Source organism: Mytilus trossulus, unplaced genomic scaffold (genome assembly GCF_036588685.1).
Source record: "Mytilus trossulus isolate FHL-02 unplaced genomic scaffold, PNRI_Mtr1.1.1.hap1 h1tg000138l__unscaffolded, whole genome shotgun sequence".
NCBI lineage: Eukaryota > Metazoa > Mollusca > Bivalvia > Mytilida > Mytilidae > Mytilus > Mytilus trossulus.
In genome coordinates this window covers 1,697,850-1,724,462 of record NW_026963302.1, presented here as the reverse complement: position 1 = coordinate 1,724,462, position 26,613 = coordinate 1,697,850, and the positions used below count along the sequence as shown (strand labels likewise).

The 26,613-nt window shown below is 31.6% G+C and overlaps 2 protein-coding genes across 14 annotated transcripts in view; one reads left to right on the top strand and one right to left on the bottom strand.

The window, feature by feature from the left end:
• LOC134700375 (EF-hand calcium-binding domain-containing protein 7-like) overlaps positions 1-6,126 on the bottom strand; it is a 29,762-nt gene extending 23,636 nt beyond the window's left edge. For 10 of the 13 annotated variants that reach the window (XM_063561728.1, XM_063561732.1, XM_063561734.1 and 7 more), the window contains exons 1-3: positions 6,002-6,119; positions 4,228-4,374; positions 1,487-1,552 (exon numbers count right to left, since the gene is read on the bottom strand). In XM_063561728.1, the coding sequence (XP_063417798.1) occupies positions 1,487-1,552; positions 4,228-4,357 (196 nt within the window). In that variant the 5' untranslated portion in view covers positions 4,358-4,374; positions 6,002-6,119. Of the gene's footprint in view, positions 1-1,486; positions 1,553-4,227; positions 4,375-6,001 lie in introns of all 13 variants that reach the window. The other 3 variants (XM_063561739.1, XM_063561740.1, XM_063561729.1) reach the window with 2 other exon arrangements.
• Positions 6,127-6,248: 122 nt separating this feature from the next.
• On the top strand, positions 6,249-21,618 carry LOC134700377 (dolichyl pyrophosphate Man9GlcNAc2 alpha-1,3-glucosyltransferase-like). The gene is made up of 14 exons (XM_063561741.1): positions 6,249-6,503; positions 11,150-11,234; positions 12,033-12,122; positions 12,731-12,819; positions 13,921-14,000; positions 14,423-14,487; positions 14,887-15,069; positions 15,323-15,458; positions 15,732-15,817; positions 16,448-16,532; positions 17,587-17,657; positions 18,025-18,093; positions 19,089-19,224; positions 21,364-21,618. Exons 1-14 carry the CDS (start codon positions 6,425-6,427, stop codon positions 21,571-21,573), a joined length of 1,464 nt encoding a protein of 487 aa, XP_063417811.1. The 5' UTR covers positions 6,249-6,424; the 3' UTR covers positions 21,574-21,618.
• Positions 21,619-26,613: the final 4,995 nt, after the last annotated feature.

Genomic DNA, 26,613 nt, shown 5'->3' with positions numbered 1-26,613 from the left:
TTCATTATATATAAGAAATTATTTTACTGAAAGCAATGATAGCCATTAAGGTTGGTTTTAATATGAAATTTAAGTATTGTTAGATTTGGTATTGGCTAAATATAGAAAATAAAATAACAAGAGTGCACACACTGAAATGTCTCGCCTTCTTTACTAATCATTGATATTATCATGATTATGTTGATAGTCCTAAGTATAAAGCTTTGTTACAACTGTCACATAAACTTAACATTAACCAAGATAACTAAGAGATAACTAAACAAAGACCAATGAACCATGAAAATGAGGTCAAAGTCAGATAAACCATGCCAGGCAGACATGTACAGATATAACAATGCTTCCATACAACAAATATAGTTGACCTATGAACTGAGCAATGAACCGTGAAAATAAGGTCAAGTCAAATAAAACCTGTGCAACTGACACATATAGATCATAAAATATTTCCATACACCAAATATAGCTGACCTATGGCATATAGTATGAGAAAAACTGACAAAAACACAAAAACTTAACTATAACCACTGAACCATGAAAATGAGGTCAAAGTCAGATGACACCTGCCAGTTGGACATGTACACCTTACAGTCCTTCCATACACCAAATATCCTTGCCCTATTGCTTATAGTATCTGAGATATGGACTTGACCACCAAAACTTAACCTTGTTCTCTGAACCATGAAATGAGGTCGAGGTCATGTGAAAACTGTCAGAAGGGCATAAGGACCTTGCAAGGTACGCACATACAAAATATAGTTATCCTATTACTTATAATAAGAGAGAATTCAACATTACAAAAAATCTTAACTTTTTTTCAAGTGGTCACTGAAAAATGAAAATGAGGTCAAGGACATTGGACATCTGACTGACAAAAACTTCGTAACATGAGGCATCTATAAACAAAGTATGAAGCATCCAGGTCTTCCACCTTCTAAAATATAAAGCTTTTAAGAAGTTAGCTAACGCCGCCACTGCAGCTGCCGTCGCCACCAAGTCACTATTCCTATGTCGAGCTTTCTGCAACAAAAGTTGCAGGCTCGACAAAAATCATCATATGAAGTAAGATCTTGTAGAATGTGACTCATGCTGAGCTAAATTCGATTCGCATTAACTAATTTGAATTATTTTAATTTGCATTCGAAAGGTTTTACGTTCTAACGTCAATTCTAATCGAATTGCGCATCAAATTCGCTTTACTGTCCAAACGACATTTACTTTTAATTTGTATTAACAAAAACGTATTTTTAATGGGAATTGATTGATTCGAATTAGTTAATTCGAATCAATTCGAATTAAAAAAGAAGAGTGTGTGAATGCAATTAGGGAATTTGATTCACATTCGATTCGAATTCAATTCGAATTAAATGTATGTGTGAATGAGGCATAAAAGTGATAGATATCTGTAAGTGCATATTCACACATTCCATTGATTGAAGAGTACAAAACTAAAAGGGATGATAATTATTTTTAGCCAATTTGAACTTACCTATGTCATTTGTCCAATACTTTTTCAATACTTTCACTGATGGATTTCTGCCAGTTTGCTGTAATGCTGAAAAGGTTTATAAATGCAATTAAAAGCTTGACAATACATGGGTCAGTCCTGACTCCTGACCATGAAAATAACCATGTTTAAGATTGGCAGTGTTCCCACTGACTTATTTAGTACCACCTTAATGTATAAATATTTTGAAATTATAAAAAAAAAATATTAATTTATTATAACACTGCTTGATATGCTCTGAATAAAACATAAATGGTAGATGGATCTTATTACAAGAAGTTCCCTGAAAAACTGTCAACAACATGAAGCAAGAATTTGTCTGTTTTCTGTTCTATTTCACAGATTTTTGTTTCTCTAAATTATCATAAAGGGTCATAAGAATTTCCATGTCACCTATAAATTTTGACAGTTTGCAGGTTTGAATGTTGTTATAGGTGTATTCCACCATTCATTTTCCTCTACTAGTCTTTGTAAAATTTGAAATTTTCGAAAAATTGTGCATAATTTAACTTTGTTTGTAAAAAATTGCTATCCAGGGGCCGGTAACAAGAAGCATTCGTATGTCTTACGAACATCTATAAAGGGCGTCTTAAGATTTAAGAATGTAACATGACCGTACCTCATACCTATCTTAGAATGATTGACAGCCCTTAATGTTTTGAAAACGTGCATGATTTAAGAACGATTCTTACGTCTACCTTAAAGCATTCTTACTAATTCCGGTAACACAAAATCATTCTTAAATTTTGGTCATTTATTAAGTGTTCTTTAAACGAACTTAGCAACTAAGGGGTGTAACAAGAACAATTCGCAATAGCTTCACTTGACATTTTTTGTAAGAGTGGGCCGACTTCTCTTAGCTGTACATTCACTTGCTAATATTAGAACAAATTGCTTAAAAAAGTTAATACGTCAACCTTAGAACTTTTATATTCTGATTATTAATTCATCTGAATAGGAAATTATATATCAGTGTTTTCTTGGCCATGTATGTGGAGGATGGTAGTTTCTCTTTTTTGTAAATCATTCCAATTTTGGCTTGTTGAGAGAAGTGTTAAATATAAAGCAAGGAGAAATTTGTGACCCTTTTTCAATTTTAAACCAAGAGTTCCAAATGGTGAAGTTTAAATCATCACTTCTTAAATTTTACCGAAGCCATCATGAGTTGGTTGATCAATTATTTACCGGCTTTGAAATATGATTAGCAACACGATGGGCGCCACACCTGGAGCAGGATTTGTTTACCCTTCCGAATCATCTAACATCATCTTCAGTTTTTGGTGGGTTGGGTGTTGTTGTATACCTGGTTTTTTTTTAAATGTTTGCCTATTGTGTCTTTTTTGTTCACGCATCGTTATCAATATCATGGAATTTGACAAGACTGTCATACAAGTGAGTTGTTCAGCTCTCTAAATCAGGTTCAATCCATAATTTTTTACACTTTGAAAATGCTTGTAACAAGTCATGAATATGACAAGTGTCGTCCAATCGTTTGATGTGTTTAGTCATTTGATTTTGCCATTTGGTTAAGGACACAATTCCCGTTTTGAATATTCCTCGGAGTTAAGTATTTTTGTGATTTTATTTTTTGTAAGAAGGCTTTTTAAAATGTGAAAAAAATTTGATTTAATGTGAAAAAATATAAGAAGATGTGGTATGAGTGCCAATGAGACAACTCTCCATCCAAATTACAAATTATAAAAGTAAACCATTCTAGTAGTGATTTGACCGAAATGAACAGTAGGATAGAAAAATAAGCCTACGTCATTTGAGACTCGTCATTTATACTCGATTCAAATCCTACCCATGATTGCCTGGTGAATAATAGGGCCCTCAAAAAATTGTCCTGAGACAAGCATATTTTTATTAAAATATTTATGTTTTATAAGCAGTTAAAATAGTTTCATGTTTGAAGCGGTGCAATTTTTTTTAATTCAATTTTACTTTTATCAAAAAAGCGACGGCAGTCTGCGGCCAGAATTGTTTTTCTTAGGTTAAATGGATAGTTGATCGTTTAATATCGTTTTTAATCGTTCATTAAAACGTTTCTATGATTCCTTTAAGGTTATTCTAATTTCTTTCCAAGGAACCAAAAACCGAGTCACCAGAAAATTATTAAGAACTTGTAACTGGAAAACTATTGCAATGCAACTTAAGGGAGAAATAAGAGCCATCTACGAACAACCTGAGGGAGCTTTGATTTACACTCTTTGAGTGATCTTAGAATTATCTTAATTCAATACTTATGACCTCTCTTAATGAAATTTCTTGTTACTGGCCCCTGTACTGTAATATAGGCAAAATTTCACATAATATTTATTATAAATATAAAGAAAATAACCACCACTGGAATTTAATAAACAAAACATTCACCTCTTTTTTACCTACAGGTATAAAAGCTTAAGTAACCATGTAACCTCAAGATTCCAAAATATTCTATAGAAACACCAAACAAAAAAAAATAATTAAATGATAGTGCTTTGAAACACCCAAGATACATGTTTATGATAAAGGTTTGTTTTAATTCAGTGAAATAATGTAAAATTAATTTTCACAACTGTAAATTTCAAGGGAATATTTTTTTTAACCCTTTTTGTATGCAAACTGATGTGATGTACTATGATTTTATGGTATTAAACCTTATAACTTTTTTGCCTCTTTAGTGTTACCTTTTGAAGCTATTTTTGTTTTGGAAATTATGTTTTATTCATAACATTTGATACCTTCTAATAAGCTATCCTGTGACTCTATCTTTTCTTTTATACTATCAAACATTGATAAGTATGCTGCTTTACATTCCAAGATAAATTCCCCTTGGTCCATTGTTGAACTTCTACTGGATCTGCGTGACATATTGGAGAATTCTAGTTCTGTATAAAAAAAAATAGAATAATACTATATCTTACTCTATCAATGGTACTTTAATCACATGTAGTTTGAAACAAATATATATCGGAGTCAATAGGGATTGTTGTGGGGATGTATTTCATATGGATATGATATTAATATTCTTAACACTAAACAAATAACAAATATTTTGAAATATTCTTTAAAGAGGGGGGGATGGACCTTTATCCAGACTGCTGGATCTGGTGTTTTTTAGCTGGGGACTTCGGAAATGATCCTTTCGGGATCCGGGAATTCTATTTTCGAAATTTCAAGTTGTCAGGATTTAAATTTCTTTACATTCGGGGCCGTCAGGATTTCATGTTTTTAAGTCTCTGATTTCGGGATCAGGACCCCTTCGACCCCCCCTTTTTAAGATCAAAGATTTAGGTTGATAATTTCTCTCCTGATCAGTAGATTTCACTTGTTAATCTATCGTGATCCTGTACGTACAATTGTATAAAAAAGTAAGAAACTAATAAAATAATATGCATATAATTATCTTCATTAGCATGTACATTTTTGTACATGTAGTTTACATAATAACTTTTTGATACAGACCTAACATATAGATTAGAAGTCAATGTTTACACACCCATTAATAAGTTGTAATAAATCATGCAATCAAGTGGGGGAATATTCATTTTGTTTGGAAATGATTTCCCACAATTACCAAGTAAACGTCACTTCCCGTGAATATAAAATTTAAAATCCTTTAAGGTTTGACAGAATCAAATTTCCTGATAATGTAAATCGATGATCCGGAAATTCGGATTCATTAAAATTTAGAGGATTTTAAATTTTATATTCACCGGAAGTGAACTTTCGTTGGTAATTGTGGAAATCATTTCCAAACAAAATAAATATTCCCCCACTTCATTGAAATGGAATCAGATCTTATTTAATTCTTTTTTTTTTTATATTTCTGGAAATATTTTACATCAATAAGCACAAAAAAGGTAGGACTTTGTAACTACGTAAAAATTTCTAACCAGCAATGTCAAAATAAGGTGTCAAAGTTCCCCGATAATTTGCTCTCAAGCTCCAAACGTAAAAAATGGCTTCAGCATTATGACGTTGTACAAAGGCGTCCCAGAAAAAAATTAAAATAGACTTGCCAGACGTCATAATGAAGCTGCACATCTATTTTGGGTGGGCAAATATCCACTTTTTGATATGGGACGAGCTCTGACGTCCCACAGCCCAAGCTTGTCTGGCAAAACAGCTGTTGGACATCAGAGTAATCTCGGACTACCTTTAGATATACAGTTCCCAGGGTAAAACAGTCTCCAAAATTTAGAAAAAATCTATAATTGGCCAAATTGGTATTTGACCGAATCGGCATTTTGACAAACAGGTTTTATTCCAAATAATTTTAACGGCCACTTTTTTTATGTAAGACATCAAAGAAAAAATATAATAGCCTTTCAAGATGTCATAATTATTTGGACTAAACGGGTTTGTGCCGGCCGAAACGACTCGCACTACGCCTAAGGCTAAGAGTTATTTTATGAAGGAAAAACAAAAAAGAAAAGCAATCAGCTTTTCAATTTGCATCCATTGCACACAAAAAAGGAAGATGACTTTTTTATCTGATTCTTGACAACCAACCGACCTGTTCTGTTCTTTAATCTTTTTCCCCAATATTATTGATGTCAATGTAAACAGGAAGCTACCAGAAAACAACATGCGCAGACATGCACAAAGAGGGATATTTTCATTTTTAATTAGTTAAAAATAATCAATTGCTCCCCTTGTAATTTTTGTTGCGTATCAACTATTCAAAATGATATGTATTTGAAAAATTGTATTTAAATTGTTTAATTTTTGTTCTTTCGAATCATATATCTAGACGATATTGTTAAATGGAGTTTGATAAAATAAAGGATCCATTTAAGAAGATCTTTTAAAACAGAGATACAAACGGTGTAACGCAAATCAGCATCACCACGCTGTTTAACACAAGTAACTTAATCACATTCAAAAAAGCTAAAATTTGACCCCGAGGAAATTTCGTGGCAGGTGCCCGACAGAATGAATATAGTTTATGTTGCCATTGTGTCTTTATATGCTATTTTTATAAGATGGTGCATTTCCTTGAACACATACTCAGGTAAACCCGATAAAATTCGAAACATCTACCAATTTCTATCTCTTTTTACGACGAATTTGTTCTAATTATATTTGTTTATGTTCTGGACCATATGAGTATTTGGACCATACGTGTATGGTCATGACCATATGCGTATACTCATATGGTCCGACCATACGCGTATGGTCCGACCTTACGTGTATGGTCGGACCATATGAGTATTATACTCGTTTGGTTATTAATGTCTGTCGTCGTCCGTCGTCGTCTGTCGTCGTAAACTATTTCAAGAATCTTCTCCTCTGAAACTACTGGGCCAAATACTTTCAAACTTTAACTGAATGTTCCTTAGGGTATCTAATTTATAAATTGTATCCGAAGTTATGATCTTTCAACAAACATGGTCGCCATTGCTAAAAATAGAACATAGGGGTCAAATGCAGTTTTTGGCTTATAACTCAAAAACCAAAGCATTTTGAGCAAATCTGACATGGGATAAGATTGTTTATCAGGTCAAGATCTATCTGCCCTGAAATTTTCAGATGAATCAGACAACCTGTTGTTGGGTTGCTGCCCCTGAATTGATAATTTTAAGGAAATTTTGCTGTTTTTGTTTATTTTCTTGAATATAATTATAGATACAAATAAACTGTAAACAGCAATAATGTTCAGCAAAGTAAGATCTTCAATTAAGTCAATTTGATCAAAATTGTCAATTGACCCCTTAAGGAGTTATTGCCCTTTAAAGACTTTTTTCACAATTTGTTCATCATGTTGACTTACTTTAAAAAATCTTCTCCTTAGAAACTGCTGTATCAATTTCAGCCAAACTTAGGCTAAATGAGTTTCAGAGTATCTAGTATAAATTTTATATTTTATTTCCTTGTATGTCAAGAAACATAGCTCCTATGGCTAAAATAGAACATAGGAGAAAATGATTATTTTTTTGGGCTTTTGAAGAAAATAGGACGATCCAAAAAACATTAAAATAAATTGAAAAGCCAAAATAATCAGTGATGAGAGATTTAACCAAAAGAATTAAGGTGAGCGATTCAGGCTCTTGAGAGCCTCTTGTTATTTATTTGAACGGTTTCTATATCATTTAAATTCACCGCCCGGTACCCCATCTTGAGAACCGTTGAGGTACCGCCCGGTATCCTTAGAACCGCCCGGTACCCCATCTTTGGAACCGTCGGGGTACCGCCTGTAAATAGGTATATAAGGGGATGCGAGAGAGATCAGAGAGGAACCGACCGTGCAAGGGCTGTATAGCCAGTCAAGGTCGTTAAAAACTTCCATTTGTTGTCAGAGAGGAATAGAAAAAGATAGAATTGATACTGTTAGCTAGAAGTGTTGAGAGTAATATTGTGTTAGTGAATTAGGATTATTGTTCAACTGTTGTATTATGTCAAACTGATATACATTCAACAGATTACATAGTGATTTGATTTGAAACTTTGTGTTGTGGTTTGTTTTCTTTGTGCCATTTGAGTATGGATTTTACGTAATTTACGCTACCAAAATAACACATCAACAAACACGAATCCATACAAAAACGACAACGCTACAAATGGTGGCAGCGGTGGGATAGCCGTACACGAAGTTTTAGATTCATAATGAGAATAATTGTTGGAATATCAGTGAGACTTAAACTATTTGGATACATGTTACAATTTTCAGTTCAAGTTGTGTTTTTTTAACGGAGATGGATCGAAATAGAACTGACTATAATACTTATCCAATGGATTTTACGAACATTGGAGAAGAGCAAACTGTTTCTGGAGAACACAACTTTAGGAACAGAAGGATACACGAAATGCAACGCCAAGATACAGAACTAGGTGATGTACTGAAATTAAAGTTGGATAGTGCAGAGAAACCTACATTCGATAATTTTACAAGTAAAAGTACGTTATTTAAAAATTGGATTCAAAAATGGGAACTCTTATCTGTTCAGGATAACATATTATGTTACTATTGGGAAGATCAAACTGGAGCTAAAAGATGGAAAATCTGTACACCTAAAGCTTTACAGGGATATGTGCTTTGGCATCTACATGATTCCTCAACTGGTGGGCACCAAGGTATCGACAGAACTAAAAAGCAAGCTGCCCTATGCCCATTTTTCTGGCCACATATGAATCGAAATATTCAAGATTACGTTACAACCTGTGATATCTGTGAAGAAAGAAAACAACCTGCACGATCAAAAAGACATAAAATGAAAAGTTATGTTATGGGTACAAGATTTCAGAGACTCGCAAGCGATATTGCAGGCCCACTTCCCACTACTGAACAAGGGAATCGATACATATTGGTTATTCAAGACTATTTTACAAAGTTTACGGAAGTTTATCCGTTGTGTGACATAAATGCAGAAACCGTAGCTAATGTGTTTCTAAAAGGATGGATTAAAAGATACGGATGTCCAGTGGAGATCCATTCAGATCAGGGTACTCAATATGAGAGTCAGTTGTTTCAAGGTATTTGCAAACTTTTGCATATTTCAAAGACGCGGACTACAGCTATGCATCCAAGATCTGATGGTATGGTGGAGAGAGGAAATAGAACAATAAAAGAAATGTTATCTAAGTACATTGACCGAAATCAGTCCGATTGGGATAAATACATCGACTATATGGTGATGGCATATAACTCAACACCCCATGACAGTACTGGTATTACGCTGTATAGAATGATGTTTGGTGACGAAATGAAAATGCCGTTAGATTTGATTGCTGGATCACCGTCAGATGATGACGAGGAGACTCATTTTAAGAATGAGCATAGTTTTGTGGCTAAAATAAGAGAGGAGTTAGAAAAAGCTCACGAGATAGCCCGTGAAAAATTGAAAAGGACTGCAATCCGCCAAAAGGATTATTATGACAGAAATGTGAAAGAAAGAAATTATGCTAATGGCGATTTGGTGAGAAGATGGCAGCCTCAAGTAGTGAAAGGAGGAAAGAAAAAGTTGTACAGAAACTGGACTGGCCCATGGGTAATTATCGAAAAATTAACGGATGTCCTGTTTAAAATTAAACATTCAAAGAATTCACCTAATGTGGTTGTGCATGCAGACAATTTGAAAAAGTATACAGGAGGGAAGTCTGTTTCGTGGTTTAAACCAGAGAAGACAATCTTACACGCCCAACCACCATTAATTAATTATTTCGACAGTGACCATGAACTACGGAGTAATGGTGCATCGGAAAATACGCAAGACACCGAGCCGACCCTCATACAACCCGATGAATATCAAACAGATGAAACATTGGAACCGCCGGACAGTTACCCAAATATAATATTGGAACCCCCAAACGGTTCTTTAAATAAAACATTGGAACCTCCGGAACCCCCGGACGGTACTGGGAACCGTTCAAAACCAGTGACACCATCTATAATAACGACAAAGCGCGGGAGAATGGTCAGAATACCTTTGCGCTATCGATAAGACAATTCTTCAAAATAAAACATTGGAAAGTCTTGGAAATTATTTCAATAAAACATTGAATACAAGGTTAGTCACAGCTAATGTTGGTGATTTGAAAGTGAAGCTAGAAACTGCTATCATAACTTTATAATGCATGTTGAAGTGAACATATAACATTGACTTGAGTTGAACTATATTGATTGTGTTTTTGGATATATATGTAATTCTACAGTGAGTAGACTACTTTTGGTTAATACCACATTAAAATGGGAATTTCAATTGCTAGTTGGGGGGATTGTAGCGATTTTAGTTTGACTGTATAATTTATTATTATGTAACATATCTTTTTATTAATACGTTTGGGTTAAATTACATTTCTAATTTCTACATTATTTGAGACCTTCAACTTATCACAATAAGGATATTTTCATGGTAGATTATAACCAATTTGATGGCAACTGTAGCTGATAAAGATTGTTTTTTCGCTGACACATAAAGGGAATTTCAACCCTCTATGAATTGTATTATACTTTTATTGACTTTCAATGATTCATGTTACAATCATTAAAACAATAGACAATATTTAGTAGCACAAACACATTTACATTAAATTGGTGCATACAAAATAAGACAATAAACTGACAATAGTTAAATTGATTATAATTATATTAGAGTGACAGTGGTATTCACAGGGAAGAAAAATAATACTGTAAAGTATATTTGATTCAATGATTTTATGTTTTTGAATTGTGAAAATACATTAATTGAAATGATTTACCAATGTTGTCTTACTTATACAGGAAATATGTAGTTTTACTAAAAAAAATAATGTAAGCTTTCTTTCCTTGATGTTTTGGGTATAGGATATATGATATTGCTCACTCAACACATGATTTAGGTTCTTTCATTATTTATATTGGTTTGTCTTAACAGTCTGTTTATGTAGTATATACATATATAGCTGAAATTTGAAAAAAATGAATACATGAATTAATTATTTGTTGGAATAGCCTTCAATCATGATCATGGAAAAAAATGGTGTAAAAAGTAAGAAAGAATACATTTTTGAAGCCCTCTTTAACATGTTTAATACTCTTGTTTGGCATCACAAATAGAAAATAAAACACAGTGTTTACCATAGCTATAGCTGAAACCTTAAAGATTATATGTTATTTTAAATTTTTTGAAGCACAATACATGTATCATGAATATTAGCAATTTATTTTTCTTGTCACAACAGGATCTGGAAAGAAACCAATGTTTGGTGACTATGAAGCACAAAGGCATTGGATGGAGATTTCATTCAATTTACCAGTTCAATCATGGTAATTACTGTTTAGCTAATGAATAAAGGGATGTTAGAGATATGTCCATGAGGCTACAAACCAAAAGACACAAAAAACAACAAAAGACATGTAAAAGTCAACAAAAAGTCTCTATCTTCTATCAAATGTGTTTACATTAAGGAAAGCTGTTGTATATTTTCTTGCTTCCTTGTAAGATAATCCATCAATAAAATGTCCCTAAATGACAAATCTCACTGAAATCTCTAAATGAATAGTCACACTGTCTGTTTGCTCCTGTAATTGCTCCTGTAAATAGAGATCCCTTATTTTTGGTTGTCTCCCTTATGCATGTTAGGAGGGACTGACATTAATTTTTATTGACAATGTATAGCTAGTGGAAAGATCAAAATGTATCTGTGTTTAATGTGTGTTTCAAATCACTTAATTATTAAATTAAATTTGTTGTTAAGCTAAGTACTTTTGATACCAGTAGTTATTTTCCAATAAAAATTTGTGAAAATGTTTCTACTGATTATGCTTTGAGTGGGCAAAAGCCAATTTTGTATGGCATAGAACCATTCTAAGATTGAAAAAGGGAAGTAATTTGTTTAAAAAAAGTGTAATAACAGAATCGAATCAATAATTGGAAAATGGACTATTGGTAATTAACTACGAGGAATTGAATTAATGCCTGATTTATTTCCAACTGCAACCATATTCTCTTCATTTTGAACTTCTCTTTTCCATCCTTTGAAAAGATTTATCTTAGATAGAAAAAAATTGGCGTTTTAAAAATTGTATGTAATAAATAACTGATATTTATCCCTTGCATTGCAGGTATACCAATTCAAGTGCGAATAATTTGATGTACTGGGGACTTGATTATCCACCTTTAACAGCCTATCATAGTTGGATTTGTGGTTTTTTGTAAGTTAAACCGACTTATTGTAATTTTAAAACAAAAAGGGGATACAATATTTAAATGTTATGATACCGTTAATTGATTTGGATTTGTTGTCTATGAATTTCACAGTTTTGATTTGTCTAAGTAATTTGTAATACTGTATTAATTGTCAACAAAAAGCTACCAGATGACTTTAATTTTAAAACATTTTTGCTGTAGGTTTTGACAACAAATTTTGTTTATGATACTTCAGTTAAAACATATATCTTCATGTTGTATAAAATATAAGTTTGATATCAAATACACAAAATGTACATATCATACTTTTTTCCTATTTTTTCAATTGCAAATCATATTTTAATACGTAATTATTTAAACATTTTTCTGAATTATATTGAAACTGTTAATCCGTGAATTTATGTAATTAATCATCATTCTAAATGTTTTGGATTTTGCACAAAGGTCATTTTCACAAAAAGGACTGATAGCGCATCAATTTATACCTTTATTTGAATGCTGTATTCAAAGACCTGTATTTCATTACATTTTCATTCATGTATGATTAAAAAATTGATACTTATAACAGTTTAATAGAGAAACACATTTTCACATTATATTTTTTTTATCATAGATCACATAAGATAAATCCAGAATGGGTGAAGTTAAATACTTCAAGAGGATATGAGAGTTATGAACACAAATTATTCATGAGATATACAGGTAAGTCAAAAACTTTTTATAGAAGGTCAATGATATTTGGTACATGTATGCAGTGTATCAACATTTTCACATCATATTTCCATTGAAATTACTTGGGCACTCACCCTCAGTCATGGTCTAGTGACGTTGAAACTTTTGTTTAGATTACATGTATTACCAATAGTTTTAGTTTTAAATTAAGTTGAGGCCAATACAATGCTGTCAACGTCTTTAACATTTTCTGTGTTTTGAGACAAGGATTTTTCACCCTTTTCTGTCACTTAAAGTTTGACAATTCATGTATTGATACAACACATAGCAATGGAAAAGGTACTGCCATTGCATGAGAGACACAGAAAGAAAAAAAATACATATAAAATTAGGAGTTTCATATGGTTGCCAATGAGACAATGGGCATACATCTAGATGTGAACAATTACAAATCACTTTGTTGCCTTCAACAATTCAGATGTCAGGTCCAGGTTGACACCTTACAAGAACATGAGGAGCAAAATCTATATGTATTATTAATTTCATTGCATCACTTTATGATTATGATTATATATTTCCTCATAAAATTACTAAAGGGGTGTGTGTAGGAGGGGTCCTGATCCCAATTCCCGGGCTTAAAAACATGAAATCCTGAGGTCATAAATTTAATCTGAAATTTGAAAAAATAATTCCCGGATCACAAGCTTAAAAACACCCGATTCCGAAGTCTTGTAGGCTGAAAAGTATATAAACTTGTATTTATGTTGTTGAGAATACATGTTCAAAGACAAGGGAATGGTGCTGGTGTGTGAATAAATCACAATAGACAAATCTATTACATGTATTATGGTTACCGATAATAATGTCACAAGAACTGTACATTTATGGAGACTACAGTCAAATACAGACAGAAAATTAAAAAAAAGTATAAACTAAAACATAATCTCATGAAAAAAAGCAAAGCAACAACATCTGATTCATTGGTTTTAACGTAGCATTATGTGAGGCCATGTGACATCTCTTTATGTTGTACTACCTTTCTTATAATGTTGGTGGTCTTTTTTATTCATTATATAATTAGCATGGAAATTTTAATTTTTTCACTACATTTTGTTAAAATTTCTCTTTCAGTGCTTTTTGCAGATGTTGTTTTATTTTTCCCAGTGATATTTCTGATCTTTAAACAGATGAAAATTGGTGAGATTCAAATGGTAATGAATATGTGCCATTCAGTTAAGCAAAAATGGATAACTATACATGCAGCTATCTGGAACAAACAAAATTATACATTATTAAGCAATTAATGTGTATTCATTATTTTCTGAAATACCATGCCAATTTTTGCAGAATTGGTGGGTACAGGTTAACAACGAGTTTAATTGTTTAAGGAATTCATATTTTTAAAGGCTTGTATACAGACTTTGCCAAAACAAAGAAATTAGAATCTATCTATAGAAATGGACAGAGGACTTATGTGTAAAAAAATCAACTAGCAGACAAGATTGCATTTTGGCCCATCACAAAATATTGTTCAATTTTATAAGTGATTGAAGGTCATAAGAATTTAAATTTTTATTTGTTAAATGATTTCGTTTTAAACCAAATTGTTGAGTGACAATTCTTTACATTGCAGATAAAGGCAGCTATGTTAACACTGATGTATCCAGGATTGATTTTAATAGACCATGGTCATTTCCAGTATCCTTTATTACAACATATACGGGTAATAAAAACATGAATGTACCCTGCTTTGTATTTAAGGCTCCCTTGATGAGTAAGACTACCTCAAAAGACTAACTCATAAGAAAGCAGGCAGACATGTCTCTTGCCCTTCTTCTGCAAGAAAAAACATGGCAGAAACTTAAACAAACAAAGCAAAAACAACTTTTATAGTATGTTTTGTTAGAAATATTCTAATCAAAACATGCCTGGCAATTTGAATTTTGAAGTTAAAAAATGTGCATTTTATGCCTGAACACCCTGTATAATATTCAATCAGGTTAAAATATTTATTTTTGCAGTATTAAGAAATTATAACAAAATAAAAAGAAAAGTATAGCCAAATATCATGAAACAAGATCCTTAACTGTAAAACAGATACAATTGCATAAGTTTAGGTTTAATCTTATTTGGGATTCTGTTTTTGAGCCAAGGTCGTGACCTCCTAGGATCAATAGCATTTTGTTTGGCCTTGAACTATAAACAGATGGAACTTTACCATGCACTTCCATTCTTTTGTTATTTACTTGGGATTTGTTTCCGAAGTCAGAATCAAAATGGGTAAGTTTAATATTAATTATTGATTATGTATAATAAGACAAGAAAATTAAAATTTCAATGGAAAAGAGTGAAGATTTTATATGAAATATAGAGTCTCATTTTCAAAGAGAAGTTGACTGAAACTCTTGTGGCTATTCTTTTTGTTGTTGCATTCAATTTCAACAACAACTATTTCAGAGAAAATGACTGTACAGAGAAAATGATTGCTGTAATTTAGGGGATTAATATATTTAAAAAGCTTTTATTTTTACAGATTTTTCAGATTAATTAAGATAGGATTGGCTGTTATTACAACATTTGTTCTGTGTTGGCTGCCATTTTTGTCCAGTGTAGAATCAGCAATACAAGTATTACACAGATTATTTCCCTTTGCAAGAGGTTTATATGAAGTAGGTTGTATTTCTAATACAAATATATTGATGTATCAATTTACGATAATGTGACTTATAAAAGCTTCCAAAAATGACAAGAAAAACATTATTCTTTTTTTTTTCTAAAATTATAATTAAAGATAAGGATTTAAAATAGGAATAAAATGTAACTTTTGCATTTAAATATTTTTCAGTTTGAAGGAAAGAAATAGCATTAACTATTGTAAAGGACAGAATTGTCATTGACTATAAATTTAAAAAGACCTAAGTATTTTTTTTATATATTTTCAGGATAAAGTTGCCAATTTCTGGTGTACATTGTCACTTGTTATAAAGCTGAAAAATCTATTGACAACAGATCATATAATACTTTTATGGTAGGTAGTTATTATATTTTATATATTATTTAAAACACTTGCCAAATTGACAGAAGCAAAGGTTACTATTTGAAAGGATTTATATACAAAGATTAAAACAGATGTACACCTAAGCATTTTGAAATTCAAATATGAGCAGTGAACAAACAACAATGTAAAACAAAATAAAAAAGATTCTTTTCAATTATTCATTCTAATAGACAGACTTCAACACATTGGTATGACATTCAAATGGAAGATTAAAGAAAATAGACTCATCACAGATACCAGGATTGAAATTTTGCATTTGCGCCAGACACTCGTTTCGCCTACAAAAGACTCATCAGTGACACTTGAATAAAAAAGTTTAAAAGTCCAAATAACGTACGAAGTTAAAGCGTACTGAGAACCAAAAATTCCCTAAATTTTTGCAAAAAAAACACACACAAAAAACACAGGTTTTTGCCTCAGATGGTTGAATTATGAAATCTCCTGATCTGAGGTCTTCTGACCTTAATTTTACAGTCCATCACATAAACATTGTATGTGCTTTCAAACGCTCTGTTTGCACTAGTTTTATATGTGTCATCCTTAAGTTTTACAGATCAACTATTTATTTATTTTAAAATTTGAAACATTCTTTTCTTTTAGTTTAGTATCAACATTAGTAATGTTACTACCATCATCTTTGGATCTGTTAATAAGACCTAGTATTCAAAGATTTAAATTAGCTTTAGTAAGTATTAATCATGAAAAGTATGATTGTCATCAAAGAAATTTTTCCGAAAATGAACTTAAGATGGTAAAGTGATTAATGAGCATAAAGCCCAATACAATCAAAGTTAATCAGTATTATTTTATGTTGATGTATTTGTAATCATCATGTTTCCTGTTAATATATCCTTAGTCTGTATTTCTAAAATCATTTACTGTAATTCAACTTATTTTAGCGGATAATTTGTTCCACGTTTAACCCTTTCTTACTCGATTCGCATTGATTTAATATCTCAATATTTAAAATATTTTTGATTTAATAAGACAAAGGAAGATCCAAGTATTAAATTTTAGCAACGAATTATATTCGTGTTATTTCCTTCAAGCCAAAGTCACAAAAATAAATCCCCCACAAAAATTGATTGGTTTACAGTAGTGCAACACCAAGCCAGTTGTTGTCAAATTGTCATTTCTTTAAAGTTTACTTATGCTTGCAATGCAATTTAATCATAGACGGCTGTTTTAACCACCCAGTCAAAATTTTATATGCAGAAACCTGTTGATGTGATATGAAATTAACCCTTTTGTGTACTAGATCTTCCACCGTAGCTTGATTTTTTTTTTATACATATACAACTACACAAATTTGCAGTTGTATAATGGTATGGGGTGGGGGGGTTGTTGTCAGCATCATTGTTAGTTTCCAAAGCCATTTGGTTTCCAGGCAAAAGAAGAGAGGTGAAAGATACCAAAGACATGCACACTCATAAGTCAAAAATAAACTGACAACACCATCGCTAAAATAAGACTTGCACAAAAAACAACATAGAAAACTAAATAACTTGAGTATAATTGTTTGGATCTTGATGATATTAGATCACAAGGTTAAATAGCACTAAAGGAAAGTTTAGATTGATTGATCATTGTAATCTATAATGAATAAACCACTGATAAGAAAATTTCAACTTGAACACATTATATTTGTTGACATTCAATTAAGCACATGGCTAGAACAGTATTGATTATTTACTGTTATTTTTTCCAAGATATCAAAAGTTCTACGTTGTTTTTTGCAGATAAATTCATCTTTAGTATTTTTCCTGTTTTCTTTTCAAGTCCATGAGAAAAGTATATTAATTTCTGCAATGTGAGTATTGTCATTCTTTTTTAACAAGCTTGTTGAAACAAATATTGCTATGGATGATATTAATGATGGCTCTGAATACCAAAAATAAAGCTTTTTATAACATGTACACTTACAAAAAAGCTGCTTTAAAGTATTGTTGACTTGTAATATAAAGTTGATTGATTTTAAAGTTAGAGCATTAGAATTATTCATAATCAGTAATGCAGAGCGATCAAGCATTTCTGCTTATATTCTCATGTTTGCTATTTCAAATATTATCTACTGAATTCAATAGTATACCTTATAAAAAAAAATCATTATTTTGTTTTAATTATGATATCTAAATGATATAAAATCTAAAATGATAAATACATTTGTGTACTTTCAGAGTTGTTTGTTTGCAGATAAATAAAGATCCATTTTGGTGTGTATGGTTTGGAATATTATCAACATTCAGGTAATTGTACGAAAATAAATCCTTCATGTCATTAGTACTCAAGGAACTAAAAAATGATTTGAATTGATACCAAGACAAGGACAGTTTTAGGGCAAAGTGATTGTTAACTTAACTCCCCTTTTGAACACATGATCATGATACAAAAGAAGTGGATGTCATAATATATGATTTACATCATGTCTTCTTATTATAGTTATTGATATAATTTAAGAATCTCTGTGGTCTTATGGTGGCATGCTCGCCTTGAGTGCAACAGGTCCAAGGTTCAATCAAGTCATAAAACTTTTGAGTCAGTTTTTTGTACTCATACTCCAAAATCAACCAATCAAAATGTTGAATTTCATGTTTTGAGCATGATTTTGTGCTCCTAGCATTAAGCAAAGTTTTTTGTCATCAGTATCAACATATTAAAATTTGAAAAGCTTAGGTTGAATGGTTCATGAGTAAATGTAACAACATGAATGGAAAGGCATTTTTCGATCCTTCAAGAACCATAACTCCATAACGGTAAAAGTCAAAGTCAACATTATTGAACTTGACATCCGTTTTGTCATCAGTAACAACATATTAAAATTTGAAAGCTTCAGTTGAACAGTTCATGAGTAAATACACGGACACGACTGGAAACACCATTTTTCAATCTTTCAAGAACCATAACTCCTGAACAGTAAAAGTCAAAATCGTCATTATTGAATTTGACTTTCATTTTGTTGACAGTAACAACAAAGTAACAGTTTAAAAGCTTTGGTTGAAAGGTTCATGAGTAAATGCATGGACAACATTTGGTTGCTCCCACCCCACCACCAGCGGTACATCCCCAAATCAACAAGACAATAACCAACATTTTTGTCACAAAAACCTGTTATAAATGTTCTAGTCATGAAGATGCATTTAACTTGCAGCCGGATATTATAAAACCATTCAGCATCATCATAATTGGTATTTAAAGTTCAAATAAGTACCTCAATAATAACAAAAATAAATATCTTTTTCAGCATGTTACCACTTCTTATAAAAGATGGTTTGACAACAGCCTTTATTGGATCTTCACTGTTGTATTTAATTTTATCATTCACATTATATGACCTGGTGCAATACACTGGATGGAGAAAGTCTCTACAAAAATTAATGGTAAGGTCAGAACAGTTTCAGCATGTTAAAATTACAACAAAATGCAATCTACACTTTTTCTTGACAAAAAAATAATGATTTAAACAGAAATTATACCAAAAGTTACTACCAAAAAATTAGAAAATAACAGCAGACAACACCGAACATCAACACCTGACTCAAAAAATAAATGGTCTAGGTAGCCTGACATGGTACAGGTACACACTAGTATAAACTAGTTTTCATTATCTAGATCTGTATCAGTATGAAAAGTTTTCTGAAATCTGTGTTTAACAGTAAACAGAAAATAAAAAGCATACTCTTATTATTCATCAAGTCATATTATATTCATCAACTTTGATAGTATTGAACAGTTATATCAAACATGATTTGCATTCATAGCATGTACATTTTGTTTTTATGCCCCCGACATAGCAGAGGGGGCATAAAGTTTTACCCTTGTCCGTCTGTACATCCATAGGTCCGTACGTCCAAAAGGTTGGTTTCCATTCTCTAACTTCACCGGTAGTTTGCCTCAACCAAATGTTATGAAACTTATACACAATGCTTATTAATAATAAATACAGATCGGGTTAGAATTTTGGTGGCATCACTTTAACGATTCTAGAGTTATGCCCCTTTACCAATGGAAAAATTGCTAAACTGTTTCGTGTTCTCTTACTTTAGTTTGCCTCAACCAAATGTTATGAAACTTATGGTGAAACACCACTAATTTTGTCCCGGTCAGAAAGCATGCAAAAAAGAGTAGTACAAATTTAACACAAAATAGTTCCTATGCATGAGTGTAACTTTCAAAATATGTAGAATATTTAGGTATTTTTTAAACATGTACAATCAAATAATAAAATTGAGAATGGAAATGGGGAATGTGTCAAAGAGACAACAACCCGACCATAGAAAAAAACAATAGCAGAAGGTCACCAACAGGTCTTCAATGTAGCGAGAAATTCCCACACCTGGAGGCGTCCTTCAGCTGGCCCCTAAACAAATATATACTAGTTCAGTGATAATGAACGCCATACTAATTTCCAAATTGTACACAAAAAACTAAAATTAAAATAATACAAGACTAACAAAGGCCAGAGGCTCCTGACTTGGGACAGGCGCAAAAATGCGGCGGGTTAAACATGTTTGTGAGATCTCAACCCTCCCCCTATACCTCTAGCCAATGTAGAAAAGTAAAAGCATAACAATACGCACATTAAAATTCAGTTCAAGAGAAGTCCGAGTCTAATGTCAGAAGATGTAACCAAAGAAAATAAACAAAATGACAATAATACATAAATAACAACAGACTACTCGCAGTTAACTGACATGCCAGCTCCAGACTTCAATTAAACTGACTGAGAGATTATGATTTCATCATATGAACATCAGACACAATCCTTCCCATTAGGGGTTTAGTATCATACCATCATAACATATATGAGAAGAACATAATCCGTGTCATGCCAACAACTGGTTTTTTAATAAATGGTTTATTTCAATGCCAGATCCATTTGTATTGTGATCCTCTGATTTTTAGGAGGAGAGTCACGCTAAGGTCACTTTGCAAACAGAAAATATGTGGGCGAATTGATTCTTGGAAGCAAGCAATTAAAATAATTTAGCTTCTTCTGAATGAGGACAAATTAAAGAATTTTCTGCAGGAAAAAAGTACATGTAATAATAAAAACTATCCATTTTGTTTTTAAAAAAAACATATGCTTTATTTTTTTTTATTTTGAGGTTTCATATGACTTTAACTCTGACAGTTTAAGTTCAAATTTGGCTTCACTTTTACAGTTCTTGAGTTATGTCCCTTTATAACTTTATATGCTAGCTATGGACACATTCCTGATTTATTTTACATAGAAATAAATGACATACGCACAAATCCATATATTGAAATGACTTTAACCACACTAACCAGCTTTTGTATTTAAATTTTATACATTCAGTCATCTTTGTCATTACATATAAAGATGCTAAAAAAACATAGCTGAATTAAATGTTTTACTCTTCTTAAAAAAAATCTGTGTGAGGTAAATGTGACACAAAAAAAGTTGGGCAGGCATCACATTTATTTAGAATTAGAATGACATTGTGAATGTAAACTATAAATAATAATATTTACCTTGATTTTTTTTTCCATTTCAGTTTTTAGTATCATTACTTGGAATGGCTGTTTTAACCATAGGGAGTTTGACAGTAAAACCACCAGTTCATCTACCAGACTTGTTTCCAGTTCTAGTCTCAGCTTATTCTTGTGTTCATTTTGTGCTATTTTTAGTGTATTTTCATTACAGACAGTTCACACTTGCAAATGACAGAGTAGATGAAGTTTTATTGAAGAAAAAAATGTCATGAAAAAATGTTATATATTAAATTTCTCAAATTCAGTTACGTTATTAAAGATTAGTTACTAGAAAACTTGTAATCAGTTTTTTGTAGTGACCCACCCAGTTAATCAAAATTATTAACTGCTGAAAATGTAAAAATCAAGTAATGATCTATATTAGACTGTGATTAATGCCATAAACAAATTCTTAAAAACATCTATATAGATATAGGAAGATGTGGTATGAGTACCAATGAGACAACTCTCCATAAAAAAAACAATGTATAGAAGTAAACCACTATAGGTCAGGGTATGTACATATATTGGTTAGACTGATTGATCAGTAAACTAAACCAAGATAATCTTTAAACAGTATATCTGAATGGGTATTATAAGTTACTTCAATAATATTTCATGCAGTCCTTTTTGAAGTTTATCTATTGTACTGGTATTTTTAACACTGGTAGTTAATAATTGCATGCGATGAAGTATATCAAGAGACAAGTCTTTAATGAACAATAAAAAGAAAAAAGGGCCTAAAATATAGCCTTTAACCTCAAGTGATGGTGACTTTATTGTCCATTTTTTAGCCCATCTGGTCATAGGCATTCTTTGTTTCTTATCTGTAAACATTTTACAAAGTTCTGCTTTAAAACTACTGGGCTTATTAGAATGAAACAAGAAGCATTTAGTTTTTAAATTAAGTGAAACAACCCAGCCTTCCAACCAACATATTGACATACCTCAAACAATAACAAAAGGGTAAATGCAAGTTTGTCTATTATCTTGAAAGCCGCTTTAGATAGAGAAAATCTTAGAGTCAGATCTGAGCATCAAGATCTACAGTCTTGTCACATCAAAACTGCCAGAGAACTATCAACATAAAATCAATGGTCAGTAAAGCACTTGGTGACATATCAGCATGTGCACACTTGTTTGGATGGAAAACAAGTGACTAAACACTATTGCAAATTTCTCTCCTATGTGGCTATTATTGTTGAAGATACAGGTGAACAAGACAAGTTTTTTAGAGCCTCTAGTTCAATTGTTTGAATCTCTGTGATGATCATGAAGAATCTGTAGTTTTATATTATACCATATTTTTAGATGTTTGTCAGTCATTTTCTAATTTCATATTACTTTAAGGTTGGCGTGAAAGATATCTGTCATTAAATTTTTAAACCCTTATGACTTATTTCCTTGAAAAGTGTACTGGATAATAATCACTTAAAGTCAAACAAGGTATTAAAGTTTTAGTTGTGTTGTCATGCTGTTTTATATATATGTAGGATCAATGATGTGTTTATTTTTCTTTATTACTTTTGTCGGAATCTTAGTAAGATTAGTAAGATGAAAGAGCATATCACTGTATCATATGTGATCATTTTATATTGTTGGGAAGAAAATGATACCCTTTCCCAGAATCAGTTGGTGTTTACCTGGCCATTCTAAGTTTTACTCAATGACCTGTCCCATTAGACAAATGCATAGCTATTGATTTTTGTGTCATTCATTCCATGGAAATTTGAAATTTATTTTTTTTCTTTCTAAAACAAATCATTCATTGATTAATTTTTCCATCTTTCTCTTAGAACTTTAAGAACAGCCACTATTTAAAATCATTTATATTAAAGATAGAATCTTGATGATTAACTTATATCTGTTTCGAATTGTCTATTCAGATTGCTTTCATATTAGGTGATATATTAACTGAACACAAAAGAATACTGGGACCAATGTATATTTTTAAGACAAAAAAATTGAATGAAACCAATTCGTTCAATATTTCTTATCTCCAATTGCAAGTCTTTTCTCTTTCCATTGGCCATTTACAAATGATTAATTTGTTAGTAACAAAAATTAATATCTCAACTCTAGTTTTCTTTTTCTTGAATTCAATTCCAATACTGTTTGTTATTGTGTCATACCTTAGGCTTTTTACATTAATTAAGTTATCAGGGTTTCCTTGATTGAAGTAAGTTCTTCTAAGACCCAATATATGTAAATTTTATTTTCCTAGAAAGCAGTCCAATTTCCTTGAATCTTTTGGCTTTAGGTGTTCAATATATGGATTAGCAAATGCAACTTCCTTTTCTTAAAAGACTATGTGAATAAAGCAATCAAGAGTCATTTGTATGTTTGTCTTTAATTTGCAGATCACATCCTTTTTACATAACTTTTGATCTTTCAATAGCACAACTAAAGCTAAAATGAATTGCCTTAGGAAAGAATTGTAAGCTGTCAATTATACAAATAGCAGTTTCTTTATTGACAATATTAGAAATTTAGAACTTGTCCCATTTAAGTCAATTAAAAGATTATCATAATAACAAGCAAATGCCACCTTATTACATTCTTTACATATGTCCCTGTTAGACATGGGATAATGCAAATTTGTAATTGAATTGCATGGTATAAATGCTTCATATCTGGTAATATCATGTAATCTGTAATGTAGCAATATTAATTATATAGACTCTCTATCATATGGTATATGCTATAATCAAAATTATAATAAAATGTAAGTTACAGTCACAACAAATTATATTTTAAGATGCACATGATTAAAATTATCAGATTTTGTAAAGATAATAATATATTGACTATTCCCAGATGGAAAACACAATTTTGTGTGAAAATAAAGACAACTATAAAATAAAGGTTTTAAAAATGAAGTATGATAACAAGTTTTATAATGTGTTTTCACAAAACACAACCAAAGAAATCGGGATTACAAAATGACATAATTTTCTTCATTTAGATGAAAAGTCTTACAAATGAATTGTATTCCTCTCTCAATTTTGTATTTTTCATTAAATACTTAGACAAATTGGTTTCTGCCATTTTACACTTCTATATTGTGAAAGACACTCAATTTAACCACCAATGCCACAAGCAACAGTCTCTGAAAAAAATATCAATAATCTTAAAGTGATATGTTTAGGGACATAGGTATATTTTTTTAGAGACAAAGTGTTTGTTGACCATGTTACTGCTTAAACCCAATCAATGTCGTTCAACACTCCTGTAGTAGTTATGTATCTTAACACATCAAACATTATTGTACATTTGCATTTGTTTTTGCGGCTGAGTTTGTATGTGGCAACTTCGTCTTTTCTGCTTCTTGAATTAGTTTCACAATGATTAGTCTGTTCAAAGTCTATCAGTGGTGTATATGTTCCGGACCATATGAGTATTTGGACCATACTCGTATGGTTATCACCATATGAGTATATACTCATATGGTCGGGGTAATTAACACTCTGTTACAGTTTACTTTTAATACTTCTAAAACTCTTCATATGGTATGACCGTTCATTAAAAGACGCTATCATAGAGATAAATTTATTACCATATCATAATAAAAAGATAAGCTAAATGAAAATTAGAAGTTTAACAAAGTTAATTTTACTTACTTGTCAAAACTATAATAAACATATTTTATATGGTCACTACCAATGGTCATTACCGATTTTTTTGATTTTTTTTTAAATATAAAACATATTTTATTAACAATCGCCTGTAACATCAAACCTCAGTTGCCCAGGGGAGCAACTAAGGGGGCCCCAATTGTTACAGTCTCATTTGTCGGGGAAAAATCAAATGAGAAAAAAAACTCCCACTATAAATTATTAACATCAACCCTCAGTAAAAATATTATCTGTCCTTGTACAAATGTACATGTACCTGCAATCATTATCGATCTATATATCTTTACCTCTCACCATATATAATTTTTTTAAATAAAGGTCATTACCGATTGTTAATACGCGGGAATGGCGATATGTCGACTTAAAAATAATAATTCCAAAAAATTTCTAAATGAACTGTTACACAAGAATTCACTGAAAAGTAACATAGTCTATTTAAGTTGACTTGTGAATATGGTGTATTGCAGAGCTTCATAAAAAAAACACCTATCGGAATTGCCCAAGACCTCGGTATCACTGTACACAACTACAAAAATGATAGCTTTTCACTCGCAAACAAAAAGTGTAAATGAACAGAACCTAGACTTGAAAATACAAAAAAAGCTACACGCAAGAATGTTTTTAGCAATGAAAACTTACTATGGCATCAATATTTAATTTTTACGTAGTATTTGAATTATAAAATAATACATTGTCATGTAACCATCATTGTTTTTTTTATATAAAGTTTTGTTTATTATTGAAACTTTTGTTGTATACATGATCTGCACATTTAAGAGTTGGTGTGACATTTAATAGCTGACTATAAGATATTGGTTTTGCTAATTTGGCGAAGACCGTATGGTGATCAATAGCTATTTCTTCGTGCAACCAGAAAGGCCGAGTTGTTCCGATTGTGCTTTGGTAACAAATCTAAAGTCGATTGCAACTGGCTGGTGCTTCCGACTGCAGATATATGGGGGAGCGTAAGTGACATACATGCTCTTTGGCCTTAAATGAGCGTATGTTTGCGTTAAATTGTTAAAAACATTTGAGAGCAGAAAAGCTTTCTATTTGTTTGTCTCTTTTAAAATGCTGCACGCAATTTTGATAAGCAATTTTAAAACTACTCGCTTTCTCTTCTGTGGTGTTGTATGACATCTTCTATGGAGAACAGTGGTGATATTTCAGTGTAATAAAAAAAGACAGTACACTCAGTGGGAAAATAAAATAACTATATATAGTTAAAGATGGCAGACTACAATTTGTCACAGGTTAAGACTAAACTTAACAGATACACAACAGTCAATAAACAAAACTGGAGCAGGATCGTGGCTATATCAGATCATGACCGCAGTGTGGAACATATATATTACATATGTCGCCAACTGTGACAAATGTCCAACAGTCAACCAAATAATGATGGTGAACATAAAACTATGACGAGATGACATCAGTTTTACTTTGAACTGATTTTACTCGATGCCTAGATTTGGTCTCTGGTCGATAGCTGCCTCATTGGTCAATCAACCCACATCTCCATATGTTAACTCGTATTCAGAAGGTAGAAGACAAAAGTACTTCAAATCATACATATAACTAAAAAGCAAATGATGTCATATTGCATAGTGACATACATTAAATCTTAATGAGCCTTTT

Bases quoted from the DNA above. Each gene is read 5' to 3' on its own strand.
- LOC134700377 (XM_063561741.1), top strand. From the start codon at position 6,425: ATGAATATAGTTTATGTTGCCATTGTGTCTTTATATGCTATTTTTATA. The intron at 12,820-13,920 runs GTAAGTCAAAAA...TTTCTCTTTCAG, and splicing joins ATTATTCATGAGATATACAG to TGCTTTTTGCAGATGTTGTT. The intron at 15,818-16,447 runs GTAGGTAGTTAT...CTTTTCTTTTAG, and splicing joins GATCATATAATACTTTTATG to TTTAGTATCAACATTAGTAA.